At 38.7% G+C, this 27381-nt stretch overlaps 1 protein-coding gene and 1 pseudogene across 1 annotated transcript; both read left to right on the top strand.

Annotated features, from left to right (window-relative positions):
- Positions 1–15584: 15584 nt before the first annotated feature.
- Positions 15585–16895, top strand: LOC127096833 (lysine histidine transporter 1-like; annotated as a pseudogene).
- A 1665-nt stretch (positions 16896–18560) lies between these two features.
- LOC127123825 (lysine histidine transporter 1) lies at positions 18561–20383 on the top strand. The gene is made up of 6 exons (XM_051054001.1): positions 18561–19019; positions 19096–19489; positions 19583–19688; positions 19795–19886; positions 19980–20048; positions 20144–20383. Exons 1-6 carry the CDS (start codon positions 18697–18699, stop codon positions 20240–20242), a joined length of 1083 nt encoding a protein of 360 aa, XP_050909958.1. The 5' UTR covers positions 18561–18696; the 3' UTR covers positions 20243–20383.
- Positions 20384–27381: the final 6998 nt, after the last annotated feature.

The raw sequence follows: 27381 nt of genomic DNA, 5'->3' as shown, positions 1-27381 counted from the left end.
TAATACAAACAGGGACCAGTATCGTCCAATAGCTGCAGTGACCATTCCTGCACCGCAACCACGTCCACAACAACAACAAAGAGTTCAACAACAACCACAACAACCGCAACGACCTCAACAGCAGCAGCAACAGCAGCAACGTCCTTTTCAGCAGAGACAGAGATTGAATCCTGATAGGAGATTTGACCCTCTGCCCATGTCGTACGCAGAGCTACTACCCGAGCTACTCCGGTTAGGGTTTGTAGAGTTGCGTACGATGGCAACTCCTGCCGTACTGCCACCCGGTTACGATGCAAATGTAAGATGTGACTTTCACTCTGGGGCACCAGGCCACCATACTGAAAGATGTCGGGCGTTTCAGCACAAGGTTCAGGATCTGATTGATTCCAAGACAATCAACTTCTCTCCGGTTCCGAATGTGGTAAACAATCCTATGCCACAACATGGAGGGCATAGGGTTAATAACATTGAAGATGGAGAAGCTGAAGATCTGGTTGTGAATGTTGAAGATGTCCAGACTTCCTTACTGATTGTCAAGGGCCGATTGTTGAAGGGGGGTGTTGACCCGGGCTGTAATGAAGATTGTGTGGGCTGTTCAGAGGTTGTCAACGGTTGTGACCAGTTGAAGACTGGTATTCAGAGGTTAATGGACGAAGGCTGTCTACAGTTTAGCCGTGCTACCAGAGATAATGGGGCAGTGTCTACTGTCACCATTTTTATAAGCCGGCTGAAGGAAGAGGACGTGGGGCTGTCAGTACACCCACCACCAGCAATACTCCGGTTACCATTTCTGCTCCGGTAACCATCAGAGCACCTGCTACTATTGTTGCGCCTGGCAGAAGGCAGAATGAAAATAGTAGAGCTGTGCCCTGGAGTTATGACAATGCCTATCGCCGAGATAGGAGGGCTGGTAACCAGACAAGGCCAGTTAACCAAGCACCGGTTACGATCAGTGCTCCTGTGAGGATCCCTGCTGTTGCAAGTCCGGTGGTGGACAATGTTGGAGGACAGGGAGGCTTCACAAGGAGTGGACGACTGTTTGCGCCTCAGCCTGTGAGGGATGCTGCTGCTGAGTCATCCGCAAGAGCTAAGGGCAAACAGGCAGTGGTTGACGAAGAACCGGCTCAGAAGGAGGCTGAGGGTTCTTTCCAGAAAGATGTTGAGGAGTTCATGAAGATCATCAAAAAGAGTGACTACAAAATTGTGGATCAGCTCAACCAAACCCCGTCAAAAATCTCGATACTCTCCTTGCTGATGTGTTCTGAGGCACATCGGGACGCTCTGTTGAAGATGCTGAATATGGCATACGTCCCGCAAGAGATATCCGTCAACCAGCTGGAGGGTGTTCTAGCAAATGTGAGTACCAGGCACGGTGTAGGTTTCACTGACCTAGACCTAACGCCTGAGGGTCGTAATCACAACAAAGCCTTGCACATCACTATGGAGTGCAAAGGTGCTGTACTATCTCATGTGCTAGTGGACACCGGGTCGTCCCTGAATGTCCTTCCGAAGCAAATATTGAAGAAAATCGATGTTGAGGGAGTCGTGCTCACTCCCAGTGACCTGATCGTGCGTGCATTCGACGGATCCAAACGGTCTGTGTTTGGTGAAGTCACTTTGCCAGTGAAGATAGGTCCGGAGGTGTTCGACATTGTTTTCTATGTGATGGACATTCAGCCTGCTTATAGCTGTTTGTTGGGGCGTCCTTGGATTCACGCCGCTGGGGCAGTCTCGTCGACTCTCCATCAGAAGCTCAAATATGTCTGGAACGGTCAGATTGTGACCGTCTGCGGTGAAGAGGAGATTCTGGTGAGTCATCTTTCCTCTTTCAAGTATGTTGAGGTGGATGGCGAGATCCACGAAACCTTGTGCCAGGCGTTTGAGACCGTGGCACTTGAAGGGGTAGCTTGTGCTGAGCAGAGGAAGCCTGGCGCTTCAATTTCGTCGTACAAGCAGGCCAAGGAAGTTGTTGACTCCGGTAGGGCTGAAGGCTGGGGCAAGATGGTTGACTTGCCAGTCAAAGAAGACAAGTTCGGCATTGGGTACGAGCCTCTCGCAGCAGAGCAGCATGTACAAGCAGGTCCGAGCACCTTCACCAGCGTTGGGCTGATGAACCATGGAGACGTCTTTGCTACTGATGGTGAAGACAGTGATCATGATTTGGATATCTGGGTCCGCCCTTGTGCACCAGGCGAGGTTATCAACAATTGGACGGCTGAAGAAGTAGTCCAAGTTACTCTACAGACAGAGTAATTTTCTTTTGTTTTTATCATTTTGCATGAAAACCCTACGTTCTGCCCAAGGCGTAGTGGTTCATTGTAGGGCCACATCATGTTCAATGTTTATAAATAAAGGACGTTTTTTCAATCAAATTTTGAGATCTCTGTCTTTCTATTTTCTGTTTTTCCACTTTTTCAAAATATTAAAAATGGCAATGTTTTTGTTTTTTGTGACTTTATTGAAATCTTTTTTCTAAAAACAAAACATTAAACATGCAGAAGTGATCTTTTGGCATCCACTGTGAACGACTCTGTTATGGCTCAGTATGATTTCAACAATCCCATCTACCAAGCTGAAGAGGAGAGTGAGGAAGACTGTGAACTCCCTGCAGAATTGGTCAGACTACTGAAGCAAGAGGAAAGGGTCATCCAACCTCACCAGGAAGAGTTGGAAGTCGTCGATCTGGGTACTGAGGACGCCAGAAAAGAGATCAAGATTGGGGCTGCTTTAGAAGACTCTGTCAAGAGGAGGCTAATTGAGATGCTGAGAGAATATGTGGAAATATTCGCCTGGTCATACCAAGATATGCCGGGTCTGGATACAGACATCGTGGTGCACCGGTTACCTCTCCGAGAAGAGTGCCCGTCGGTCAAGCAGAAGCTTCGCAGAACTAGTCCTGATATGGCTGTCAAGATCAAAGAAGAGGTTCAAAAGCAGTGGGACGCCGGTTTCCTGGCTGTTACCAGTTACCCACCGTGGGTTGCCAACATCGTTCCAGTGCCAAAGAAGGATGGCAAAGTCAGAATGTGTGTCGATTACCGGGATCTGAACAGGGCGAGTCCGAAAGATGATTTCCCATTACCTCACATCGATGTGTTGGTGGATAATACGGCTCAGTCCTCGGTATTCTCTTTCATGGACGGTTTCTCAGGCTACAACCAGATCAAGATGGCGCCAGAGGACATGGAAAAGACGACATTCATTACACCTTGGGGCACGTTCTGCTATAAGGTTATGCCATTTGGGCTGAAGAATGCCGGTGCTACCTATCAGAGGGCAATGACGACTCTCTTTCATGACATGATGCACAACGAAATCGAAGTGTACGTGGATGATATGATTGCGAAGTCGCAGACGGAAGAGGAGCACCTGGTAAATTTGCAGAAGTTGTTTGACAGACTGGTCAAGTTCAAACTGAGGCTGAATCCGAACAAGTGCACGTTTGGGGTAAGATCCGGGAAGCTCTTAGGCTTCATTGTCAGTGAAAAAGGGATTGAGGTCGATCCAGCTAAAGTCAAAGCTATTCAAGAGATGCCTGAACCGAAGACGGAAAAGCAAGTCCGTGGGTTTTTAGGGAGATTGAACTACATTGCAAGGTTCATATCTCATCTAACTGCTACATGTGAACCAATTTTCAAACTACTCAGAAAGAATCAGGCGATCAAATGGAATGATGACTGTCAGGAAGCTTTTGACAAAATCAAAGAATACTTGCAAAACCCTCCAATCCTTATTCCTCCAGTTCCTGGGAGACCACTGATCATGTACCTATCAGTCACCGAGACTTCGATGGGGTGTGTATTGGGTCAGCATGACGAGTCTGGTCGAAAAGAGCATGCCATATATTACCTGAGCAAAAAGTTTACCGACTGTGAAACAAGATATTCACTGCTCGAGAAAACTTGCTGTGCTTTGGCCTGGGCTGCTCGCCGACTAAGGCAGTATATGTTGAACCATACTACTTTGTTGATTTCTAGGATGGATCCTGTCAAATACATCTTTGAGAAACCAGCTCTCACCGGACGTGTTGCCCGTTGGCAAATGATCTTAACAGAATATGACATTCAGTACACGTCTCAGAAGGCCATCAAGGGTAGTATTCTGTCAGACTATCTCGCCGAGCAACCGATCGACGACTATCAGCCTATGATGTTTGAATTCCCTGGTGAAGACATCATGTATCTGAAGGCGAAAGACTGTGAAGAGCCGCTTGTCGAGGAAGGACCGGATCCTGATGACAAGTGGACACTGATGTTCGATGGGGCTGTGAATATGAACGGTAATGGTGTTGGGGCAGTGTTGATCAATCCCAAAGGTGCTCATATACCTTTCTCTGCCAGATTGACATTCGATGTCACCAACAATGAAGCTGAGTACGAGGCTTGTATCATGGGAATAGAAGAAGCCATTGATCTGAGGATCAAAACACTCGACATATTTGGAGATTCAGCTCTAGTGATCAATCAGGTCAATGGAGATTGGAATACAAACCAGCCACATCTGATTCCGTATAGAGACTACACCAGAAGAATACTGGCGTTCTTCAAGAAGGTGAAGTTGTATCACGTCCCCCGAGACGAAAATCAGATGGCTGATGCCTTGGCTACTTTATCCTCTATGATAAAGGTTCATTGGTGGAATCATGTGCCACATGTTGCTGTGAATCGACTCGAGAGGCCTGCATATGTGTTTGCAGCCGAGTCTGTTAATGCTATTGATGATAAGCCGTGGTATTATGACATCAAGAACTTCCTCAAGACTCAAGAGTATCCTGAGGGTGCGTCGAAGAATGATAGGAAGACCCTGAGAAGGCTTGCTGGAAGCTTTTATCTGAATCAGGATGATGTGCTATACAAGCGGAACTTTGACATGGTCTTGCTCAGATGCGTGGATAGACACGAAGCAGACATGTTGATGCAAGAAGTGCACGAGGGTTCGTTCGGTACCCACGCTGGTGGTCATGCAATGTCGAAGAAATTGCTGAGAGCCGGATATTACTGGATGACTATGGAATCCGATTGCTTCAAATATGCTCGGAAATGCCATAAGTGTCAAATCTACGCTGACAAGGTGCATGTACCACCAAGCCCGTTAAATGTCATGAACTCGCCTTGGCCGTTTGCCATGTGGGGCATTGACATGATTGGAAGGATTGAGCCAACTGCTTCTAATGGACATCGCTTCATCTTGGTTGCGATCGATTACTTCACCAAATGGGTAGAAGCAGTTTCCTATGCCAACGTCACCAAACAAGTGGTTGCCCGGTTCATCAAGAAAGAAATCATCTGTCGTTATGGAGTCCCTGAGAGAATCATCACTGACAATGGTTCGAATCTCAACAACAAAATGATGAAAGACTTGTGCAGAGATTTCAAGATCGAACATCACAATTCTTCTCCTTACAGACCAAAGATGAATGGTGCTGTGGAGGCGGCAAACAAGAATATCAAGAAGATTGTGCAAAAAATGGTCGTTACGTACAAGGATTGGCATGAGATGTTGCCTTTCGCTTTGCATGGATACCGTACCTCAGTACGTACGTCGACCGGGGCAACCCCCTACTCCCTTGTGTATGGTATGGAAGCAGTCCTACCAGTTGAAGTGGAGATCCCTTCTCTGAGGGTATTATTAGATGTCAAGCTGGACGAAGCCGAGTGGATTCGTACAAGGTTTAATGAGTTAAGCCTTATCGAAGAGAGACGGTTAGCAGCTGTTTGCCATGGGCAGTTGTATCAGAGAAGGATGAAACGAGCCTTTGATCAGAAAGTGCGTCCTCGAACATTTCAAACTGGCGATCTAGTTTTGAAGAGGATCCTTCCTCCCGGTACAGATAACAGGGGCAAGTGGACTCCTAATTACGAAGGTCCATATGTTGTGAAGAAGGTTTTCTCCGGTGGAGCCTTGATGCTTACAACTATGGACGGTGAAGACTTTCCTTCCCCTGTCAACTCAGATGTAGTCAAAAAATACTTCGCATAAATTGACCCGCTGGACAAAAAGAACAAAATAGTCCAGGCAAAAATGGGCATCCCGGCGAACCAAAAACAGAAAGAAAAGGTTCGGGCAAAAGTTAGGGATAAAAATTGAAAAAAACTTGTACACCCGGTAAGTCGAAAACCCGCAAGGGCGGCTTAGGCAAAAATGGGTATCCCGGTGGATTGAAAACCCGAAAGGGCGATCCAGCCAAAAGAGGGATTAAAGCGAAGACTACATTCTGAGTCATCTGCACTTCGTCATGCTTCGTCAGCTGCCATCTCCAAAGATGTGATCGGTCCAGTCATTCTTCTCAGAAAGCAAGGAATTGGGAGGAAACTGATGATCTATGAGTTATAACAGAGTTGGGAAACAGTGGATGCCGTGTTCACATTGCCATTAGGATAGTTTATTTTTTTCCTTTTGTGCGCAATTACCTCTTTCTAGGAATTGCCTCCCAATGTATTTGCCTTTTCAGGCACACTTTCGATCAATAAAAGTCGTTATTCAGATAAATTGCTCTCTTGTTTTTTACTTTTACTGTTTTGTTTGCAAAAACGTCCGAATTTTTGATAAACATTGCATATAAAAACATGAAGGCTAAACAATGACGTGCAGAAAGATTAAAACATTTGAAAATCATTTTGAATGTTGAGGACACTTGACTGTATCTTGTCCATGTTCCCCCCTGGGGCATCTGTTGTTCCGATTTACAGGCCGTTATCTGTGAACATTTTCCCCAGTAAGATCGTCACCTGTGAGCACTCCCCAGCAGTGCTTTCCCCAGACGGGATCATTATCCTAGCTTTGGATTGTTTAAGCCTTCCCTAGCGAAGCAGTTACCTCTCCAGCAGAGTTCATCCCACCAGTGGATTGGACAGGTTTCCATAGCAGACGGATACCTACATCCCCAGCTGAGTTTGTTTCTACTTGTGAATTATGTGGGTCGTCCCCGGCAGAGTAACAGATGTTCCCCGAAGCAGAGTTCATTGTATCTGAGGATTGTCTGAGCCTTATCCCCAGAGAGTTACCTGGATTATCTTCCCCAGCGGAGCATTTATTTCCCCAAGCGGAATTTTTGCGGATTGACTGGGCTATCCCCAGCAGGTTTCCCTCTGTTTTTCCCTAGCAGAGTTGGGTCATTCCCCCCCAACAGAGTTGCTTCATTACTCCCCAGCGAGTTGCCTGGTCTTCCCCTAGTGGATTTGTTTTGTTGGCTCCCCAGCAGCGGTTTGTATTGCTTCCCCCAGTGGATTTATCTTGAAGATTCCTTAGCACAGTCGTCCTGTGTATCTCTCCCCGCAGAGCTCTTATCATATTGCATTGCATATAGTAATCATTGCATCCTCAAAATTGCGTAGCATTTCCATCCCATATGGAGCATTACGCCATAGAAAAATTCAAACATATGCATTCATGTGTTCGATACCACATCAGACCGCATCCCCGGCAGAAGCGGATCATTTGGTTCAAAATCAGCACCAATCTGCTACAGTTGCTTCGACAGCATTCGGAATTGATTACCCCCACAGAGGTTTATTTCCCTCACCCGATGGTGACAGAGGTTTATTTCCTCACCCGATGGTGACAGAAGTTTGTTTCTCCCCAGTGAAACTCCCAGCAAGTGATCAGCCTTGCTTCAACTTATCCCAGATTCTATTCTTGTGATATCAGTAAGTGTCACGTCAACACCCGCGTGTGTCTTCTTTGTTTTGGTGTCGGTAAACGCCATTGCTTCGGTGTCGGTAAACATCGAGTTCCACCCAGTCATCGGTAAATGTCTGGTCATTTTTGGTGTCGGTGAACGCCATTGTTTCGGTGTCGGTAAACATCGAGTCTTTCCTTCAGTCATCGGTAAATGTCTGATAATCCCCAACAGAAATCCCCAGTAGAGTCATCTGTAAATGTCCTACCCGGTTCTCAGTTGCAAATATTTGTTTGTCTCTCACCAATAAATTTCCCATCCCAGTCATCGGTAAATGTCTGGTCATTCTTTTGATGTCGGTAAACATCATCTTTCGATGTCGGTAAACATCGAGTCTCATCCCAGTCATCGGTAAATGTCTGGTCATTCTTTTGATGTCGGTAAACATCATCTTTCGATGTCGGTAAACATCGAGTCTCACCCCAGTCATCGGTAAATGTCTGGTCATTCTTTTTGATGTCGGTCAACATCATCTTTCGATGTCGGTAAACATCGTGTCTCACCCAGTCATCGGCAAATGTCTGGTCATTCCTTGTTTCTTTTGTTAATAAAATCGAGATCCCCAGAAGTCGTCGGTAAACGCCTTGTCTGATATCACCACAAAGATTTTGTTCCTCCCCAAGCGGAGATGCCATCGGTAAATGGCCCAGTTTTCTTCGATATCGGTAAATATCGAATTCCCAGTTGCAGCAGCCATCAGTAAATGGCCTTGATATCGGTAAATATCAAGTTTCTTTGAAGCCACCATCGGTAAATGGTTTTGCTTCCTTTCTACATCCTTTGTTTCCCAGCAGCCATCGGTAAATGGTCTGGCTGAAGTTGATATCGGTAGATGTCAAAGTCCCAATTTTAACCATCGGTAAATGGTTTGCTTTTCAGAAGTTTGTTTTCCCCAGCCGCCATCGGTAAATGGTTGTGCTGAAGATGATATCGGTAAATATCAAGTTTCCAGTTCTTCAACCATCGGTAAATGGTTTTGCTTTTCTGAAGCTGTCTTGCAGTTTGTCATCGGTAAATGACATGGTTATCTCTGTATCTCATCCAGCCGGTGCAAATTTCTACGGTTCTTTTGTATTCAATCCCTGTTTACCCTGAAAGTCTGACAGCAATTGCTATCATCCGTTCGGGTTCCCAGCTGATTGAATAGGGGCAGCTGTAGCACCTCAAATTTGCACCTATCATTGTACATACCATTTCATATTAGGTCATAACATATCATGATACATTGCATAGCATTTGCATTGTCCCCAGTTGCCTCAAGAGCAAGCAAGCAGGAATTAGGTCAAACTGATCAGGAGGTCAGTCAACCAACCAAGCAAAGTTGTTTCTCAAGGAGCAAAGGTCCTAGGGTTTGTCCTACAAGTTCACATGTCTTGGAGTATCATTTGAAATGTTCAAGTCAAGGGTTGAAGGCTCAGATGTTATCAATCAATGCAAAGCCAGGTCAGAAACCCTAGATATTCAACAGTCAATCAAAGCAGTGGATGGTGGCCATTCTTGTGGAATTTGGGCACCATGGTCAATGATCAAGAGTTCATATGTCTTGAGACATCATTTGAAGTCAAAGTCTCAAAGAAATTAGGGTTTGGAATTCATCAGAAGTGCACAGTCAAGTCCAAAACCCTAGAAAGTCAAAGTTGGTCAACTGTGGTTGATTCTATGGTTTTGATGGATGGAAATGGTTTGAAGGAGCTTATTCATGTCCTAATAGGTCTCATATGTCATGGGAATCAACATCATGGAAGAATTTGAAGCAAATCAGAAAATTTCCTAAAATAGAAACTGGACCTGTAATTTCAACTGCCAAAAATAGAAACTTCTTGATCCTCAACTTACATCATGATACAAGCTTCAAATGAATTTTTGCCCAACATGAAAGTTGAAGATCTTGTTCTCCCATTTTCAAAAAGTCCAAGAACTCTCAAATCCCATGTATGGTTGTCAAGATATGATCCAATCATTTTCATCAATTTGTGAACTTCAACTGAGCATATCTCCCAAACCATAAGGCCAAATTTGGTGGGGTTTTTTCCTACAAACCACATTTTTCATCCTCTTTCCAAAAATATAAATTTCATGACCTAAAACCCTACCATTCAAAATGGCATTTTTGGACCTTTTGCATTTAAATTCAAAGTTTGACCAAACTTTGACTTTTTGAATCATACACTTTTTCTCACTTTGGCCAATTGGGAAAGGTTTAAAATCACATTTGAAACTTGCCTCAAGTCCTAATTCATGCATATTCCATCACCATACCACAATTTTGGACAAAAATGCATAATTGACAAATGGTGCAAATAGCTTCACAAAGCAAGGCAATGTTTAGTATTTCTTTGAGCAAATCATGAGCAGCATTTGGAATGGTCCTTGCAGCCTGTTTAAAGCCCAACTTGAGCAAGCATTGCACCTCCATTTCATTTGTACAAGATTGGCAATTTTGGGCAAGAAGCTTCATTTGGACAAAATAAGTTAGCAATTCATGTGGAAACATCAAACAGCATTTTTAATGGTCATTTGCTGCATGCTAGAAGGCCCAGTCGTGGCAATCCATACCCTCCTTTTCACTTGTGCTCACAATTGGCAAATGTGCAATTAGTGCATTTCAAACAAAACAAGTTAACTACTCATAAGCAAATCATGAAACAGCATTTTGCTTGGCCATTTGCTGTCTGTACCAAGGCCCACTCGAGCAAATACACACCTCCCTTCTCCACTTGCATACCAATGAGCAAAAATGCAAATTGTGTCATTAAGCATAAACTAGTTTAGCACTTGGTTTAGTAAGGTTAAACAGAGGCATATAAACCATTTTTCAGCATTTTTCTAAACCTAGCAAGCTGCAGCCTCCACGAGAATCCTCTCACTCTCACATTTTGCATTTTGGCCATAAGTGAACTTTCTGCAAACCCTTGAAAGAACCTGAGCTCTTCTTCATTGCTTCACTATCTGTGCATCATTTAAGGTTGGCTTCCACCATTATTCTCCAACTGGAAGTGAGGATCGTGGTTCTTTTCCTTCAAGGACCTTTCATGGCAAGTTGGATTTTGGAAGTCCTCAAGGGTTGCTGAGCTAATATATCTCATTCTCCATCATTGCAAAGGCCAAGAGTACACCTGTTTATGCTCAAAGCCTTCAAACCTCACTGCTGCACGAGTTCCTTCAAATCAGGTAAGTTTTTGGACCTTCCTTTTTCTCCAATCCATGTTACATTTCTGGTAGAGTGTTCATTGATGAATCCACTGCAAGTTATTTCACTCAAAATGGTGGTGTCGTGTTTGAGATATCTTGATTTCTATTTTTGTGAACATATGTGTTTTTCTTCGATTTGCTCTGCTGGATTTGATTCAATGAAATATGGCACCACATACTTGTTGCCTGATGCTTAAGGATGCTATTGGTGTGTTTAATTTAGATTTCTGGTTGATTTGATTTTTAGTGCATGATGATGATTGAAGCTCATGCCCTGTTTGTTCATGCTTATTCTCTGCCCCGATTTTGCTTGATCAATCTTGGTTTTGGTTGTTGGTTAATGTTATATAATGGTGGTGTTCATAGGTTGTACTTGATTGTTGATGTTGGTTGTGTCAAATTGCATGATGAACATTTGTTGCTGAATGCATGTTGCTGCTTTTCCAAAACCCTAAGGTTGCACAGGAGTATTGAACACGATTAGTTGCTGTTGCTGTTTGTTGCATGAACATTTTGATTGCATTGCCATTTGTGTTGCATCATTGTGTTTGATTCCATTTTGTCACGATGAATGATGATGAACAATTGCTGTTAGAATTGCATGTTGCCTTGCCATGGTTAAAACCCTAATGTTACAGGCCAAACCCAGAAATATTAAAGCTCATTGGTTGTTGCTGGCTTTGTTTACTGTTTCATTGGGGCGAGCCAATCAGGACATTTCCTGGGCGCCCCTGAAACGATGTCGTTTCGTTAAATGAAAGCAAATATTACCACAATGCCACGGTTGACCCTCGTGTTGACCACTTGCCTTGCTAGTTTGTTTCATATTTCACCCAATTTCATCCAAACTCCAACAATTATTTTCTCATTCATTTTTCACCAAAAAATTATGAAATTTTTTACACATGATCACAAATGAGTCTAGAATTTAATGGTGATTTTTAATCATTTTTTTCATTGACTGGATTTTTTTATGGCAATTATTTTCTCAACATGTGTGCATGAATGATACCCTTGGCCATTTCAATTGTGAAATAATGATGTTACATCCATTGCCCTTGAAACTTTTTGTGGTGAAAATAGACACATTGACCTTCATTTCCATATAAAGTTTGTGCATTTGTCATTTGTGGATTGAGAGTTATGAATTTTTGAAGTCATGTGTTACATTTGGTACCATACCATGATCATGTATTTTCACAAATTTTGTTCACACACTTCCCTACATCCAAATGACTCCAAATTTTGCATGAATGATCCCTTGTATGTCTAATTGATGTATGAATTTTCTTGGAATTAATCTTGCTGTTTTCCATTTGATTGTGAATTTTCTTCCATGCTTGGTCATGTGTTGACTTTTTGTGCTATGCCTTGCCAAATCCTTTGTGAAATTCTCAAATCATATTGTATGTCCATGAAATTTCATATGTGATAACTAGACATCTCAAGCTTTGCATTGGTGTTAATCTCATTCATTTCTCTTCTGTTTTCAAATTGATATGATTTTTTGAAGTTGACCCATGCTTGTTGACTTTCATTGTGCTTACTTGAAATTAGTTTGACTTCATGATTTTATTTGACTGCCTTCCTCTCATCCAAATGCCATGAAATTTTACATGTCTACCATGTTAGATGTTAGGATTGAGTGTGATTTATTTCATAATTTTTGGAATTGTTTGAGTTGACTTTTGATGCAAGTCATTCTGTTGATTTTTGTATGCTTTCCTTTGCTTTGTTTTGATTTCAAATATTCATGAAATGATAATGATGCATGATTTGAATGTGGGCCCAAGTGTGTTAGCTTCCCAAATGTTTGACTTTGACTTTGAGTTGACTTTTCCTTGCTGCCTTGACCTTTTCTTTCATGTTTGACCCTAGGCTAGTCCTAGTGGTCCTTTGGACTTATGTTGAGTTCATCTGTTTCAGGTTGAGCACAATGCTTCAAAGATCACTCAAACTTGTTTGAATTTGATTTGTTTATCCCATGCTAACCTTTGTGTTGCAGATGGTTTGACTCATAACTTGAGTCTTATGCTTTGCTCAGTTGATCCCCTGTGTTGACTGTTTGCCATTTCTTTTGGTTTAAACTTTTGACTTGTTTACTAATAAGTTTGACTTTTTCAGGTACTTTAGTTGCTTAAGTTCTCTGAACTTGCTTGCTTTGCTAATTTAGCATTTGCTTTTGAGGTATAAACCTTTCTTTCTTCATGTAGTCTGGAGACCCGGTCTGTTATTTGACCGGGCAAACTGTCTGAAGTCCTCCTTAAGAGGCAATGCCTGTGTATGTTTACTTTGTCCCTGTACAGAGTCAAAGACCTCCTAAGTGAAGAGGCAATTGGTGGAAGGTAGGGATAAGCAATCTATCCCCCACTATTCAGTGTGTCTTCTGTCTTGCTCACACTACTGTGTTGATGCACTTCAGATAAAAACCCAAGATCTTGTGCAATTGCACAGTTGAGTCAGTTTTAAATGTGTAGAAGGGTTCCCACTTTCTGAACCCACGCATTCTTGTCAAATGCTCTCCCTGATCAGGGATAGAAGCAATGAGGCACACTCCTCATCTCCTTTCATCTGCTTCACCTTAGCCTCTCAATGGCAAGGTTAAGAGCGCACTGACCCCATTCCAGTTGGCCCTAGTGCCTAACCTTTGATGTTTGAGCCCCCTTGTTGGTGTGTTTATTTTATGCTATCTGTGTTTGTGATTGCTTTGTTTGCCTCTTTAGGCTTTAGTTGCTTGCCCTTGTGCAATAGCTTTGTGCTTGACTTGCTTCCTGTGCAAGTCAAGTCTGTGTGGCTTAACCCTTGTGTGAGTCATGCTTAGAACTGTTCGGCCGAACTACGGCAACTCTGATTCTCATGTTCAGATGAGATACGTAGGCACGAGACGCGATGTCTTGCCGAGTTTGACTAACCACTAACACTAACTCTTTTCTCTCACCCCTGTTGTGATTGAGATATCCCTTTTCTCTTGCCCTAGTTGCAATCGAGACTTTGCTTTTTCCTGTGTCTGTTCAGGATAGGTTGGCCCTTGTGCCATTTAGCTAGAAACCTTAACTTAGGGTTGACTTTTGCATGACAACATCTAGGCTCGAGTCGTAGTCTCCCTAGAGTTGTGTCTCCCTCTGTTATCTGGTTAGGCTAGATCCTTTGTCCCTGCGTAGGGGAACTACATCGCCCTGATCTTCATACCAGATGAAGTATGTAGGCAGGAGATTGAGCTGATCTCTCCGGGCGCCCTTTTTTCTTTTGTGTGTGTTGTTTGCCATTGCTAGGCTCGAGTCCCCGTACTCCTTAGCATTTGCTGTCTGTTTTTGTGTGTTTGACAGTTATAGGCTGAGTCCCAGACTCCCTATCTATCTGTTGTGTTGTTTAGGTTCGGATGTCAATGTAAGTCCAGCGATTGGCATTTGGGTTCCACGTTTGCCTCTTTGTGTGTGTTTAGGTTCGGATGCTGACATAAGTCCAGTGATTGGCAGTCGGGCTCCACGTTTGCCTGTGCTTTGTTTGTTTGTGTGCGTGTCAGCCGAGCTACGAATGCTCTGATTCTTCTCTCGTCCGAGAAGATACGTATGCATAGGATGCGACATCCTAGCGAGCATGTGTCGTCTCCCCAGTCCGAACTACTTGGACTCGGATGTTTATGCTTGATAGACTAAGTAGGCCCAGGATGCGACATCCTGCCGAGTCAGTTTCAGTCAGTCTCTCGCTTTTCTTTCAGCCAGTTGTGCGTGTGAGTTTTGAGCAGTGTTTAGCAACCAATTTTCCTTTCTAGTGTGCGTGGATCCCGTAGAGTACTACGGATGCGTAGGGTGCCTAACACCTTCCCTTCGCATAACCGACTCCCGAACCCATCTTCTTTGGTCGCGAGACCATGTTCTTTCCTAGGTTTACTTCGAGCGTTTCCTTTCCCTCTTTTGGGATAAATAACGCACGGTGGCGGCTCTGTTGTTTCTTTCTTTTCCCGCCGGTTTTTCGCGCGATGCGACACCGTCTTCTGATTCCCTTCCTAATGATCTTTTGTGATATCTCATATCATACGTATCATGACATTTAGCATGCTTAGTTTATAATTATGCATATTTTGGTTCGAACTACTGTTTTGTGATCTGCTTGATCTTTGTTTCTAATAAAAAACTAGTCTTATATATATATAAACATGTTTTAATTTCATAATCTTGTAAGAATTTTTTTTTATTATTTTATGTAAATATTTATAATGTATCATTTTGTGCATATACATATTAATAAAAACTTGTGAGTTTATCTTTGATTGTATAGGGGTCCTGGTGTGACCATACTAGTCCTTTCATGGATCATCACATTGTACACATTGTGGCAGATGGTTGAGATGCATGAAATGGTTCCAGGGAAACGTTTTGATAGATACCATGAATTGGGCCAACATGCATTTGGAAAAAAACTAGGTCTTTATATTGTGGTGCCTCAACAACTTGTGGTAGAAGTTGCGACCAACATTGTTTACATGGTCACCGGAGGAACATCATTGAAAAAATTTCATGATAGTGTGTGTCCAAGTTGCAAAAATATAAAACTGACCTATTTCATTATGATATTTGCGTCTGTTCATTTTGTGCTGTCTCATCTCCCTGATTTCAACTCCATTTCTGGTGTCTCATTGGCTGCAGCAGTCATGTCTTTCAGGTATAAACTTTTTATATTCTTACTATCAAAAATAACCTTAACAAACTAGTATATGATAATTCAAACTTTTCCACAGTTACTCTACGATTTCTTGGGCCGCAAGTATAGATAAAGGAGTTCAAAAAAATGTAGAATATGGATACAAGTCACATAGTACAGCAGGAACAGTGTTTGATTTCTTTAACACACTTGGTACTGTTGCTTTTGCTTATGCTGGACACAATGTGGTGTTGGAAATCCAAGCAACAATTCCATCATCACCTGAAAAACCATCCAAGGTTCCAATGTGGAGAGGAGTTGTTGTTGCCTATATTGTTGTGGCTTTATGCTACTTTCCAGTTGCTTTTATTGGTTATTGGATATTTGGAAATGACGTCAATGGTGATATTCTCATCTCTTTGGAGAAACCAGTTTGGCTTATTGCAATGGCGAATATGTTTGTTGTTATTCATGTAATTGGAAGTTATCAGGTAAAATTCACTTTCTCTTGCTATTTTGACTTATTAGGCTATTTATAATTAAAAAATATGGTTAAACTAAAATATATTTTTTTGTGTTGTAGATTTATGCTATGCCAGTGTTTGATATGATTGAAACTTTATTGGTGAAGAAAATGAAATTTGAGCCAACTACACCGCTTCGATTTATCGTGCGTAATGTGTATGTTGGTAAGTGCTAGTATGTTATTTCTTATTAAAATAAATTATTGTGTCTATTCTTTTAAATATTTTTCTTTGAGTTATATGCAATGATAATATTTTTTTTCTTTTTCAGCACTCACAATGTTCATTGCAATTACATTTCCTTTTTTCGACGGTCTTCTAGGATTTTTCGGAGGATTTGCTTTTGCTCCAACAACATATTTTGTAAGCCATGAAAAAATGAAAAATTTAATCTAATATATTTTCTCAATAATATTCTAACTTTGATTACATATTCATGTTATATTGTATTTTCAGCTTCCTTGTATCATGTGGCTCATAATCTACAAACCAAGGAAATTTGGCTTGTCATGGTGGACTAATTGGGTATATATTTGGTTTAGATTTTGTTTCAAGTTTTTTAATTTATAATTGATCACTTTAACTTAAAAATTTAATATATTTTGCTTTACTTATTGCAGATATGCATTGTGCTTGGTCTATGTTTAATGATTTTATCACCTATTGGTGGATTGAGGACAATCATAATTCAAGCTAAGACTTATAAGTTTTACTCATAAATTGCTTCCTTTTTTGAATTAGAAATGAGAATATGTTTTTACATATAAGAAAATGTTGTAATAGTAGTTTTTTTTACAGAATAATGTATTAATAGTAGTTTTTATACAAGAGATGACATGAAAAAGCATCACTTATGAGAATTTTACCAACACATCATCATAATTTTTAATAAGAATGACAACGTAATTGTGAGAATATTGATATAGTTGACTATTTTAAATCATATATGAAATCATCTAAATCAACTCGCTAAATTGAGATGTATTCACCGAATAAATATGTTATATCGTTTAAAATAGGTTTAATAAATTGGTGAAGTTGTGATATACTCTCCAAAACGCCAATAAGAAGAAAAAAATTATAAGATATGATCATCAGAGTAAATCTCTGAGATCGGATCAATATTCAGAGTTCATGTCGAAATTATTAATATAATCATAGATTGTGAAATACCTCACAATCATCATCCTAACTAATAATAGTATTTAGAAGTTATGCCATGTCTATCCTGAAACATGTCGTCGCTATAGACCTAGCGCTTGAGTGACAGACTATTATATCCTTCCTTAACCACTTTGCTTCTAAGGGTCTCGTGCTTGGGGAGTGTAGACTGTTAAGAAATATAATGATGCAAGCAGACTTAATACTAATAGACATCAACCCACTCACTTTAGGTCACATGAAATGCTCTAAGAAGACTCAGTAAGCATAAGCAAGGTAACGGATGCGCTGAGTTATAAAGACGAAACCCCCATGTCACTTTACATCTTCGATGATGAGTTATCCACCACTTGCTTAGTGGAGAAAATTCAATTAAGGTGTGACTGAGATGTTTGCCTCAAGGAATAATCAATACTTAACGCTCCCATGCTCGAGCATACAAGCAAGTGAACAGTAGAACGCGAACGTCGACACTGTTCATAAAATCAACCAAACAAATAATTTGTTTGTGAGCGGAACTACGGAGTTCTAACTTCCTTTTTGCACTAATGAGGATATGTAGGCACAAGGGTTCGAAACCTTGGCGAGCACACTAACTTAAAACTTATTTTCTCTTCCCATCTTATTCTTATTCATCTCATTTCACATATAGCAAGCAACATTCAAATAAACAGCATCGATATGCATTGATACAGGTATAGTGGTTCTCATCGAGTATGATGGATATGAGGGGTGCTAATACCTTCCCCTTGCATAACCTACTTCCGAATTCACTCTTGGTTGCGAAGACCATTCTCTTTGGGGTTTTATCGTTATTTTCCCTTTTTTTGGAATAAATAAAATATGATGGCGACTCTGTATTTTTTGCGGCGCGACAATGATATGTTTCAAAAACTACTTGTAGATAACTAGGCCGGGGAGGATCATATCATGGCACGCATTAATGCATTTGCCCATGTTGGTGAAGAAAACAGGGTGAAGATGAAGGAAGACATTTAACCTTCACAACAACATTTGGCTACTCATATTGAAGTGTTGAAGAGCTTTATTGACTATCTTGGTAGTAAAAACTTCATTTTCCATCATGACATTGTTGCAACAAGTATTCCTATTCCAAAAGTCATTGTTGATGTTGCACCTCCTCCACCGTCTTCTGATTCCCTTCCTAATGATCTTTTGTGATATCTCATATCATACGTATCATGACATTTAGCATGCTTAGTTTATAATTATGCATATTTTGGTTCGAACTACTGTTTTGTGATCTGCTTGATCTTTGTTTCTAATAAAAAACTAGTCTTATATATATATATAAACATGTTTTAATTTCATAATCTTGTAAGAATTTTTTTTTATTATTTTATGTAAATATTTATAATGTATCATTTTGTGCATATACATATTAATAAAAACTTGTGAGTTTATCTTTGATTGTATAGGGGTCCTGGTGTGACCATACTAGTCCTTTCATGGATCATCACATTGTACACATTGTGGCAGATGGTTGAGATGCATGAAATGGTTCCAGGGAAACGTTTTGATAGATACCATGAATTGGGCCAACATGCATTTGGAAAAAAACTAGGTCTTTATATTGTGGTGCCTCAACAACTTGTGGTAGAAGTTGCGACCAACATTGTTTACATGGTCACCGGAGGAACATCATTGAAAAAATTTCATGATAGTGTGTGTCCAAGTTGCAAAAATATAAAACTGACCTATTTCATTATGATATTTGCGTCTGTTCATTTTGTGCTGTCTCATCTCCCTGATTTCAACTCCATTTCTGGTGTCTCATTGGCTGCAGCAGTCATGTCTTTCAGGTATAAACTTTTTATATTCTTACTATCAAAAATAACCTTAACAAACTAGTATATGATAATTCAAACTTTTCCACAGTTACTCTACGATTTCTTGGGCCGCAAGTATAGATAAAGGAGTTCAAAAAAATGTAGAATATGGATACAAGTCACATAGTACAGCAGGAACAGTGTTTGATTTCTTTAACGCACTTGGTACTGTTGCTTTTGCTTATGCTGGACACAATGTGGTGTTGGAAATCCAAGCAACAATTCCATCATCACCTGAAAAACCATCCAAGGTTCCAATGTGGAGAGGAGTTGTTGTTGCCTATATTGTTGTGGCTTTATGCTACTTTCCAGTTGCTTTTATTGGTTATTGGATATTTGGAAATGACGTCAATGGTGATATTCTCATCTCTTTGGAGAAACCAGTTTGGCTTATTGCAATGGCGAATATGTTTGTTGTTATTCATGTAATTGGAAGTTATCAGGTAAAATTCACTTTCTCTTGCTATTTTGACTTATTAGGCTATTTATAATTAAAAAAATATGGTTAAACTAAAATATATTTTTTTGTGTTGTAGATTTATGCTATGCCAGTGTTTGATATGATTGAAACTTTATTGGTGAAGAAAATGAAATTTGAGCCAACTACACCGCTTCGATTTATCGTGCGTAATGTGTATGTTGGTAAGTGCTAGTATGTTATTTCTTATTAAAATAAATTATTGTGTCTATTCTTTTAAATATTTTTCTTTGAGTTATATGCAATGATAATATTTTTTTTCTTTTTCAGCACTCACAATGTTCATTGCAATTACATTTCCTTTTTTCGACGGTCTTCTAGGATTTTTCGGAGGATTTGCTTTTGCTCCAACAACATATTTTGTAAGCCATGAAAAAATGAAAAATTTAATCTAATATATTTTCTCAATAATATTCTAACTTTGATTACATATTCATGTTATATTGTATTTTCAGCTTCCTTGTATCATGTGGCTCATAATCTACAAACCAAGGAAATTTGGCTTGTCATGGTGGACTAATTGGGTATATATTTGGTTTAGATTTTGTTTCAAGTTTTTTAATTTATAATTGATCACTTTAACTTAAAAATTTAATATATTTTGCTTTACTTATTGCAGATATGCATTGTGCTTGGTCTATGTTTAATGATTTTATCACCTATTGGTGGATTGAGGACAATCATAATTCAAGCTAAGACTTATAAGTTTTACTCATAAATTGCTTCCTTTTTTGAATTAGAAATGAGAATATGTTTTTACATATAAGAAAATGTTGTAATAGTAGTTTTTTTTACAGAATAATGTATTAATAGTAGTTTTTATACAAGAGATGACATGAAAAAGCATCACTTATGAGAATTTTACCAACACATCATCATAATTTTTAATAAGAATGACAACGTAATTGTGAGAATATTGATATAGTTGACTATTTTAAATCATATATGAAATCATCTAAATCAACTCGCTAAATTGAGATGTATTCACCGAATAAATATGTTATATCGTTTAAAATAGGTTTAATAAATTGGTGAAGTTGTGATATACTCTCCAAAACGCCAATAAGAAGAAAAAAATTATAAGATATGATCATCAGAGTAAATCTCTGAGATCGGATCAATATTCAGAGTTCATGTCGAAATTATTAATATAATCATAGATTGTGAAATACCTCACAATCATCATCCTAACTAATAATAGTATTTAGAAGTTATGCCATGTCTATCCTGAAACATGTCGTCGCTATAGACCTAGCGCTTGAGTGACAGACTATTATATCCTTCCTTAACCACTTTGCTTCTAAGGGTCTCGTGCTTGGGGAGTGTAGACTGTTAAGAAATATAATGATGCAAGCAGACTTAATACTAATAGACATCAACCCACTCACTTTAGGTCACATGAAATGCTCTAAGAAGACTCAGTAAGCATAAGCAAGGTAACGGATGCGCTGAGTTATAAAGACGAAACCCCCATGTCACTTTACATCTTCGATGATGAGTTATCCACCACTTGCTTAGTGGAGAAAATTCAATTAAGGTGTGACTGAGATGTTTGCCTCAAGGAATAATCAATACTTAACGCTCCCATGCTCGAGCATACAAGCAAGTGAACAGTAGAACGCGAACATCGACACTGTTCATAAAATCAACCAAACAAATAATTTGTTTGTGAGCGGAACTACGGAGTTCTAACTTCCTTTTTGCACTAATGAGGATATGTAGGCACAAGGGTTCGAAACCTTGGCGAGCACACTAACTTAAAACTTATTTTCTCTTCCCATCTTATTCTTATTCATCTCATTTCACATATAGCAAGCAACATTCAAATAAACAGCATCGATATGCATTGATACAGGTATAGTGGTTCTCATCGAGTATGATGGATATGAGGGGTGCTAATACCTTCCCCTTGCATAACCTACTTCCGAATTCACTCTTGGTTGCGAAGATCATTCTCTTTGGGGTTTTATCGTTATTTTCCCTTTTTTTGGAATAAATAAAATATGATGGCGACTCTGTATTTTTTGCGGCGCGACAATGATATGTTTCAAAAACTACTTGTAGATAACTAGGCCGGGGAGGATCATATCATGGCACGCATTAATGCATTTGCCCATGTTGGTGAAGAAAACAGGGTGAAGATGAAGGAAGACATTTAACCTTCACAAGAACATTTGGCTACTCATATTGAAGTGTTGAAGAGCTTTATTGACTATCTTGGTAGTAAAAACTTCATTTTCCATCATGACATTGTTGCAACAAGTATTCCTATTCCAAAAGTCATTGTTGATGTTGCACCTCCTCCACCATCTTCTGATTCCCTTCCTAATGATCTTTTGTGATATCTCATATCATACGTATCATGACATTTAGCATGCTTAGTTTATAATTATGCATATTTTGGTTCGAACTACTGTTTTGTGATCTGCTTGATCTTTGTTTTTATTAATGTATCATGTGGATTTTGTGATCTTAATTCCCATTATTTTGGTATCTCTGATATCCATTTTGTTTCTATTTTATCTTGTTATCTTTTTCATATTGTGGATTTGTGTTATTTCTTATCTACGATGTGTATGGCTTGTGTTTGTTTATTCATTAAGTATGATATCTTGTGTATTGGCTTTTGCGCTAGCTTGGATTATATTTGTGCGCTTTTTTTATCTGATTATCTCTTTTTTTATATTTGACAAAGGGGGAGAAGTAGCTGAGATAGATATTAACACGCATTAAGTGTTTATTGCAAGGGGAATTTTACAGCTTTTACGACTCAAATGAAGTATTGTGTGATAGTCATTAGATTCACTATGTTCCACCAAATTCCAAATATCGTTTTGGATTAGTTCATCAACAATAATCTCACAGTTTTGTCAAACATAAAAAAAAGGGGAGACTGAAAGCACATAGTATCATTCGCTATCGTTTACGTGCATTAAGTATCAATTGTGTTTTGATGTTTTATAATTCGATTATTGTTTCATTGAATATTTATAATTTGTCTCTTATTTAAATTAATTTGTGATTGCCACATTCAATCCATATGATTGTAATCGCTTCGGCTACTTAATTGTGTCACTAAGAACCCTTTACATTCCATGATATATTCATTTGATCCTAGTTAACTATTTCCTTTTTTAGCCTATGAGAGGTATTGTCTTGTCATTTCCACGGGAGTAGCTTGAATCACAAGTTAGAACATTTGAATTTTGATGATTTGGTATTTAATTTTAATCATGTGCTATATTTGATTCTAGTCAATCACCTATTGAAAATTGGAAAACAATTTTTGGTCAAATGATTCGAATCACAAATTGAACATGATTTGAATCACAAATTGAACTTGATTTGAATCATAACCTCATTTTATTCGAATCAAGTACAAAAAATGATTTGAATCATTAGCTTTAAAAAGTGCCTCTTTTTGACATTGTCCAGATTGATTCGAATAAAAAATCCTTCTTGATTCGAATCAAATCCCAAAAAAATCCAATTTTTCATCAATTATTTAGATTATTGTTTCTTTTGGTGAAAGTAACAATTGTGGGAAACCTATGGTGATCCATAGAGACAAAAACTGTGATTCTTGTCTTCTCTTCTTAGTGTTTTCATCTTTACACCATTCTTATATCTTCTTCTCCAAACATCAACCTTTTGATATTGAACCCGTGTAATTTTTTTATTCTTTTTGTTGTATCTTGTTTTGTGCAATTTTGTTGTTGTTCTTGTGTGAATTTGAGATTGACTTGATCAATCTTGTTGAATATTTGATCAAGCTCTTGATGACAATCAAAAAATAAGACTCATTCATCTAGAAACTTGATTGAACCTTGAGTGTGTGTTCTTCATTCGTCAATGTTGAGTTACTTGATTAATCGCTTGTAATTGTAAGACCCTAATTTTGACCCTAAGATCCCTCATGGCATCATGTTATTGCACAAGTGCATTGCCTCAAGGATCATAGCATGTTTGGCTCCTTAACCCTAGAGTTGGGACTTGTTTGAGTGGTTTGAGATCACCAAGTATGCTTGTATTATATATTATAGCTTTTCTTATTTGATTACTAACCAAAAGCACAAAAATATGTCAATAACTCTTTTTGTTTTGAAGCTCAAGTGATCATGTGCTCCACAATGCTCCTAGGAGGCTCATAAGCCCAATGCAGCAGCTAGATGAAGATCAGAAAAAGCATGAAAATGGTCCAAAAAGTTCTTAATCATCATATATGTTTCCCAAGTATCTCAATTTTCCAATTTGATCAAGATAACCCAAAGGGCTTGAAGATTGTTTCCCAAGGAAACCCTAATTTCATTGTGCTTTGATTGTGCCTTGCCCATGAAGCAATCTCAACCTCTGATCAAATTTAATCAAAGGAAGTTATTTAATTCATCATTTTATGCATATATGAGCCTATTTGAGGCCCCTTAATCATTTATTCATCAAGATTGGAAGTTTGGCCTTGAAAAGTTGACCAATCAAGTCATTTGACTAAGCTGAGGATTAATGAGATATAACTTTTGATGTGTTTGTCAAATGAAGATGACCCCAAGAGAAAACATGTTCCTAATACCCATATGAACAACTTTCATGTTCCTCAAAAATCCATTTAAAGCTTGGAAGGTCATCATTCAATTAAAAACATTATAGGTCATTTTAACTGAAACCCTAATGTTTGGTCAACTTGCCAATGGCATAACTTCCTTAATTTTTATGATTTTTAGGTGAGACAAAATACATTGGAAATATTGAGATGTCTACTTAAAATGTTATGTTGGACAAAACTTCATAATCCTAAATGAAGTACATGTGATATTGCAAAACATTATAGGTCATCTTGGACCTAACTCATTGAACTTGAAAAAGTACCCAACTTTAAATGCCCATAACTTTGTCATAGAAAATCCAAATGATGCAAACTTTGAGTCTAGATTGACCATATTGAAACGATATACAACTTTGATGTTGGAGATTTTTTCATGTGAAGCTTGTATCATGAAGACGTAGGGGTTTAACCAAGCTTACTTTTGGGTGAATTTTTCAAAGTGATTTGAATATGTTTTATACTTGAATTTTCCAAGTCAATTTTGATCAATTTGCACATGTCAAATGATTTTTTGCCCAACATGACTTTTGTTCCTTATTTCAATATCTCTCCAACCATTACTCACGATAGTCCTTAGGGTCTACCATTTGGGAGATTCGAATTTATTTTCATTTAGGTGCATTCTTGATATTTTATGTTGAAACTTGAATTGCAAGCATTTACCATCCAATGTGCACGACCAAATGCCTTTCACATGAACTCAGCAAGCTTCTTTAGCCATCCATGGGCCTTTCACACATCCACAAAGACCCATGCAATCAAAATTTCAAATCCCATGCACATGAGCAAAGTGTGAACTCAACCACATTCGGCTATAAATAAACACCTCATGAGCTTCATTTCACAACCTTTTGGAGATCCCATATGTTGCTGCACTGAAACCATAGCCCTCACTAAAGGAATCAATCACTTTCCTCAATATTTTCGAGCTTGAAATTCAGCAACATTAGCTGAGTTTTAAAGCCAGATTCCTTAGCCAAATATTTCCACTACATTCATAGATCAAGAAGGAGCAAAGATCTTGGAGAATTCGTGGCCAGAAACTCATCAATTTGAAGGTATCAACTCAAACTTTTTGGATCTGAAACTCTTAATTCAATGTAGCATTCTTGTGTTTCTGTGGTTCTCTGAAGTCCTCATACTTGAGGCAAGCTGTTGATGCATTCATTTTGCCATTTCATGAAAAATCAGTGTGGACACCATGATTTTCTCCTTCACCTTTCTCTCAATATAGGAAGATTGAAAGAAATCCATTGGTACAGTGATGATCTGCATCACACGAGCTTCATTTCCATGTCCTTGTTTTCCATTTTTATTGAGATTTATTTTTCTGCAATTCTGGCCGGAGTTTGTGTGGTTGGCCGGAGAAGACGGTGGTTTCCACCGCCACCACCACCACCGCCACCACCATGTGTGTTAACCAGGGCCTTTGGATCTTGCTTCCATGATCTAGTCGTGCGCGTCCGTTTTAATTACTTATTTTAATTCATGATGTGGCACGGTTGACTCAAGTGTATCGTGTGTCATCAGATCCAAGTCGTGCCTTGTGCTACGTCAATTAATGAATTTGGATCAGGTGGTTGAGTATTTTTCGCTTATTTCATTTTCTTTTTATTTTCTGTTAATTCATTCCATTTTCAAAATTTCATTAAAAATTCATTTGAGGTCAGAAAAATATGAGACCAATTCCAAAAAAATTCTTGAAAAATCTAGTTTCATATTATAATTTTTAATTATTTTTATGACTTCATTTGATATTTTTTATGAATTACTTGGTTTTTAATGATTTTAATTCATTTTAAAATACTTACTGATTTTTAAAAAATAAAAAAATATTTTCATAGCATCTATGGATCATGATAAGTTAATGGCAAATAGTCTCAATAATTTCTTGTTTGTTTTGAGATTATTTGAGATTTTAATTCATATTATGCTATTTTTGGTTGTTTTTAATTGATTTTAATTACTTTCTGATTTCAAAAATTTGTGAGAAAATTAGTCAAAGTTTGTTTGACTATGTTGAACCTATGAGAATTTAATTGGACTCATTGAAGATGTTTTGAATTGGATTTGAGGTTCAACTTTGTTTGTTTATTTTTTATTTGTATTTTCTTTTAATTAAAAAAAATACCAAAAAATATCATTGACTCCTTGACTTATTATATTCATTTCTCTTCTGTTTGGTGTTGATTGAGGTTGAATTCATTCAACTTTGATCAAATTCATTGGATCTTGTGGTTTGAAAATCCTTAAGGATCATCACCTAGAAAGATGAATGAATTTGATCAAGGATGAGTTATCCCTTGATCAATTGGGATTGTTTGTTGACTTCTTACCCCCTCCCTTTCATCTTCATCCATTTATTTCCCTCAATGGCCAATGAGTTAAAGTCTTGAGGTTGGACTTGACAAATAGAAGTTTAATCTTCTTTGATCCAAACCAAACTCAACTGGATCCATGATCAAGTGAGTTATTTTGTGTCAAAGATAGGTTACTTCTTGGTCAAGAAAATAACCAAAAGTCAATACAAGGCTCTTCCCCTTTTGTTTTGGCATGGCAAGTTTATGGAGCTTGGTTTACTAGTCATGACCTTTAACTTGTGTTCTTTGCCTATATTCTTATTGACCGGCCTCAGATAGGTGTGACTACTACATTAGTCCACTTACGATTGCTTAACATAGCGCTACATTGTCTTATGACAAGCTAACATGACTCTACTAACTACTAACTTTAATTTGAGCTTTTAAATTCTTGTCATTTACTTTTAATGTCATTTATTTCTTGCTCATTATTCATCTTGATTTTCATCTTTGCTCACTTGAGCACATATTTTATGTTTATGTCATTTTTCTTTTGCTCATTTGAGCCCATTATTGTACATAAATATATTTCTATTTTGTGTTGTTTGTGTTTGTTTTTGATGTGAACCAAAATGCAAAAGGAGAAAGGACTTAGAATTAGGATTTACCCATGCTTAAAGGAGTTCAAGAGCAAATAGGTCTCATGCCTTTAGAATGCAAATTTGTTGAAGAGCAACTAGGCCTCATGCCTTTAGAATGCTAAAACTCAAAATTGACCCCAAAGGACTTCTCCTCAAACTTATTCTTTGTCCATTCCCTTTATTATGTTGTGAGCTTTTTGATGTGTGCTTTTGTGTGATAGGAACCTCATCTTAAGATTGTGAAAAGAGGACCATTGTCATGAGTAGCCAAGTTAAGAGCCAAGCCAAATGGAGATCCCAAGGGCTTGAATTCAAT

This window comes from Lathyrus oleraceus, chromosome 1, assembly GCF_024323335.1.
Source record: "Lathyrus oleraceus cultivar Zhongwan6 chromosome 1, CAAS_Psat_ZW6_1.0, whole genome shotgun sequence".
NCBI lineage: Eukaryota > Viridiplantae > Streptophyta > Magnoliopsida > Fabales > Fabaceae > Lathyrus > Lathyrus oleraceus.
The sequence above is the reverse complement of the archived record's forward strand: the minus strand, read 5'-3'. Positions and strand labels throughout refer to the sequence as shown.

Excerpts from the sequence above, each read along its gene's own strand:
- LOC127123825 (XM_051054001.1), top strand. The coding sequence starts at position 18,697 with ATGGTTGAGATGCATGAAATGGTTCCAGGGAAACGTTTTGATAGATAC. Across the intron at positions 19,020-19,095 it reads GCAGCAGTCATGTCTTTCAG|TTACTCTACGATTTCTTGGG; the intron begins GTATAAACTTTT and ends ACTTTTCCACAG. Across the intron at positions 19,689-19,794 it reads CGTGCGTAATGTGTATGTTG|CACTCACAATGTTCATTGCA; the intron begins GTAAGTGCTAGT and ends TTTCTTTTTCAG.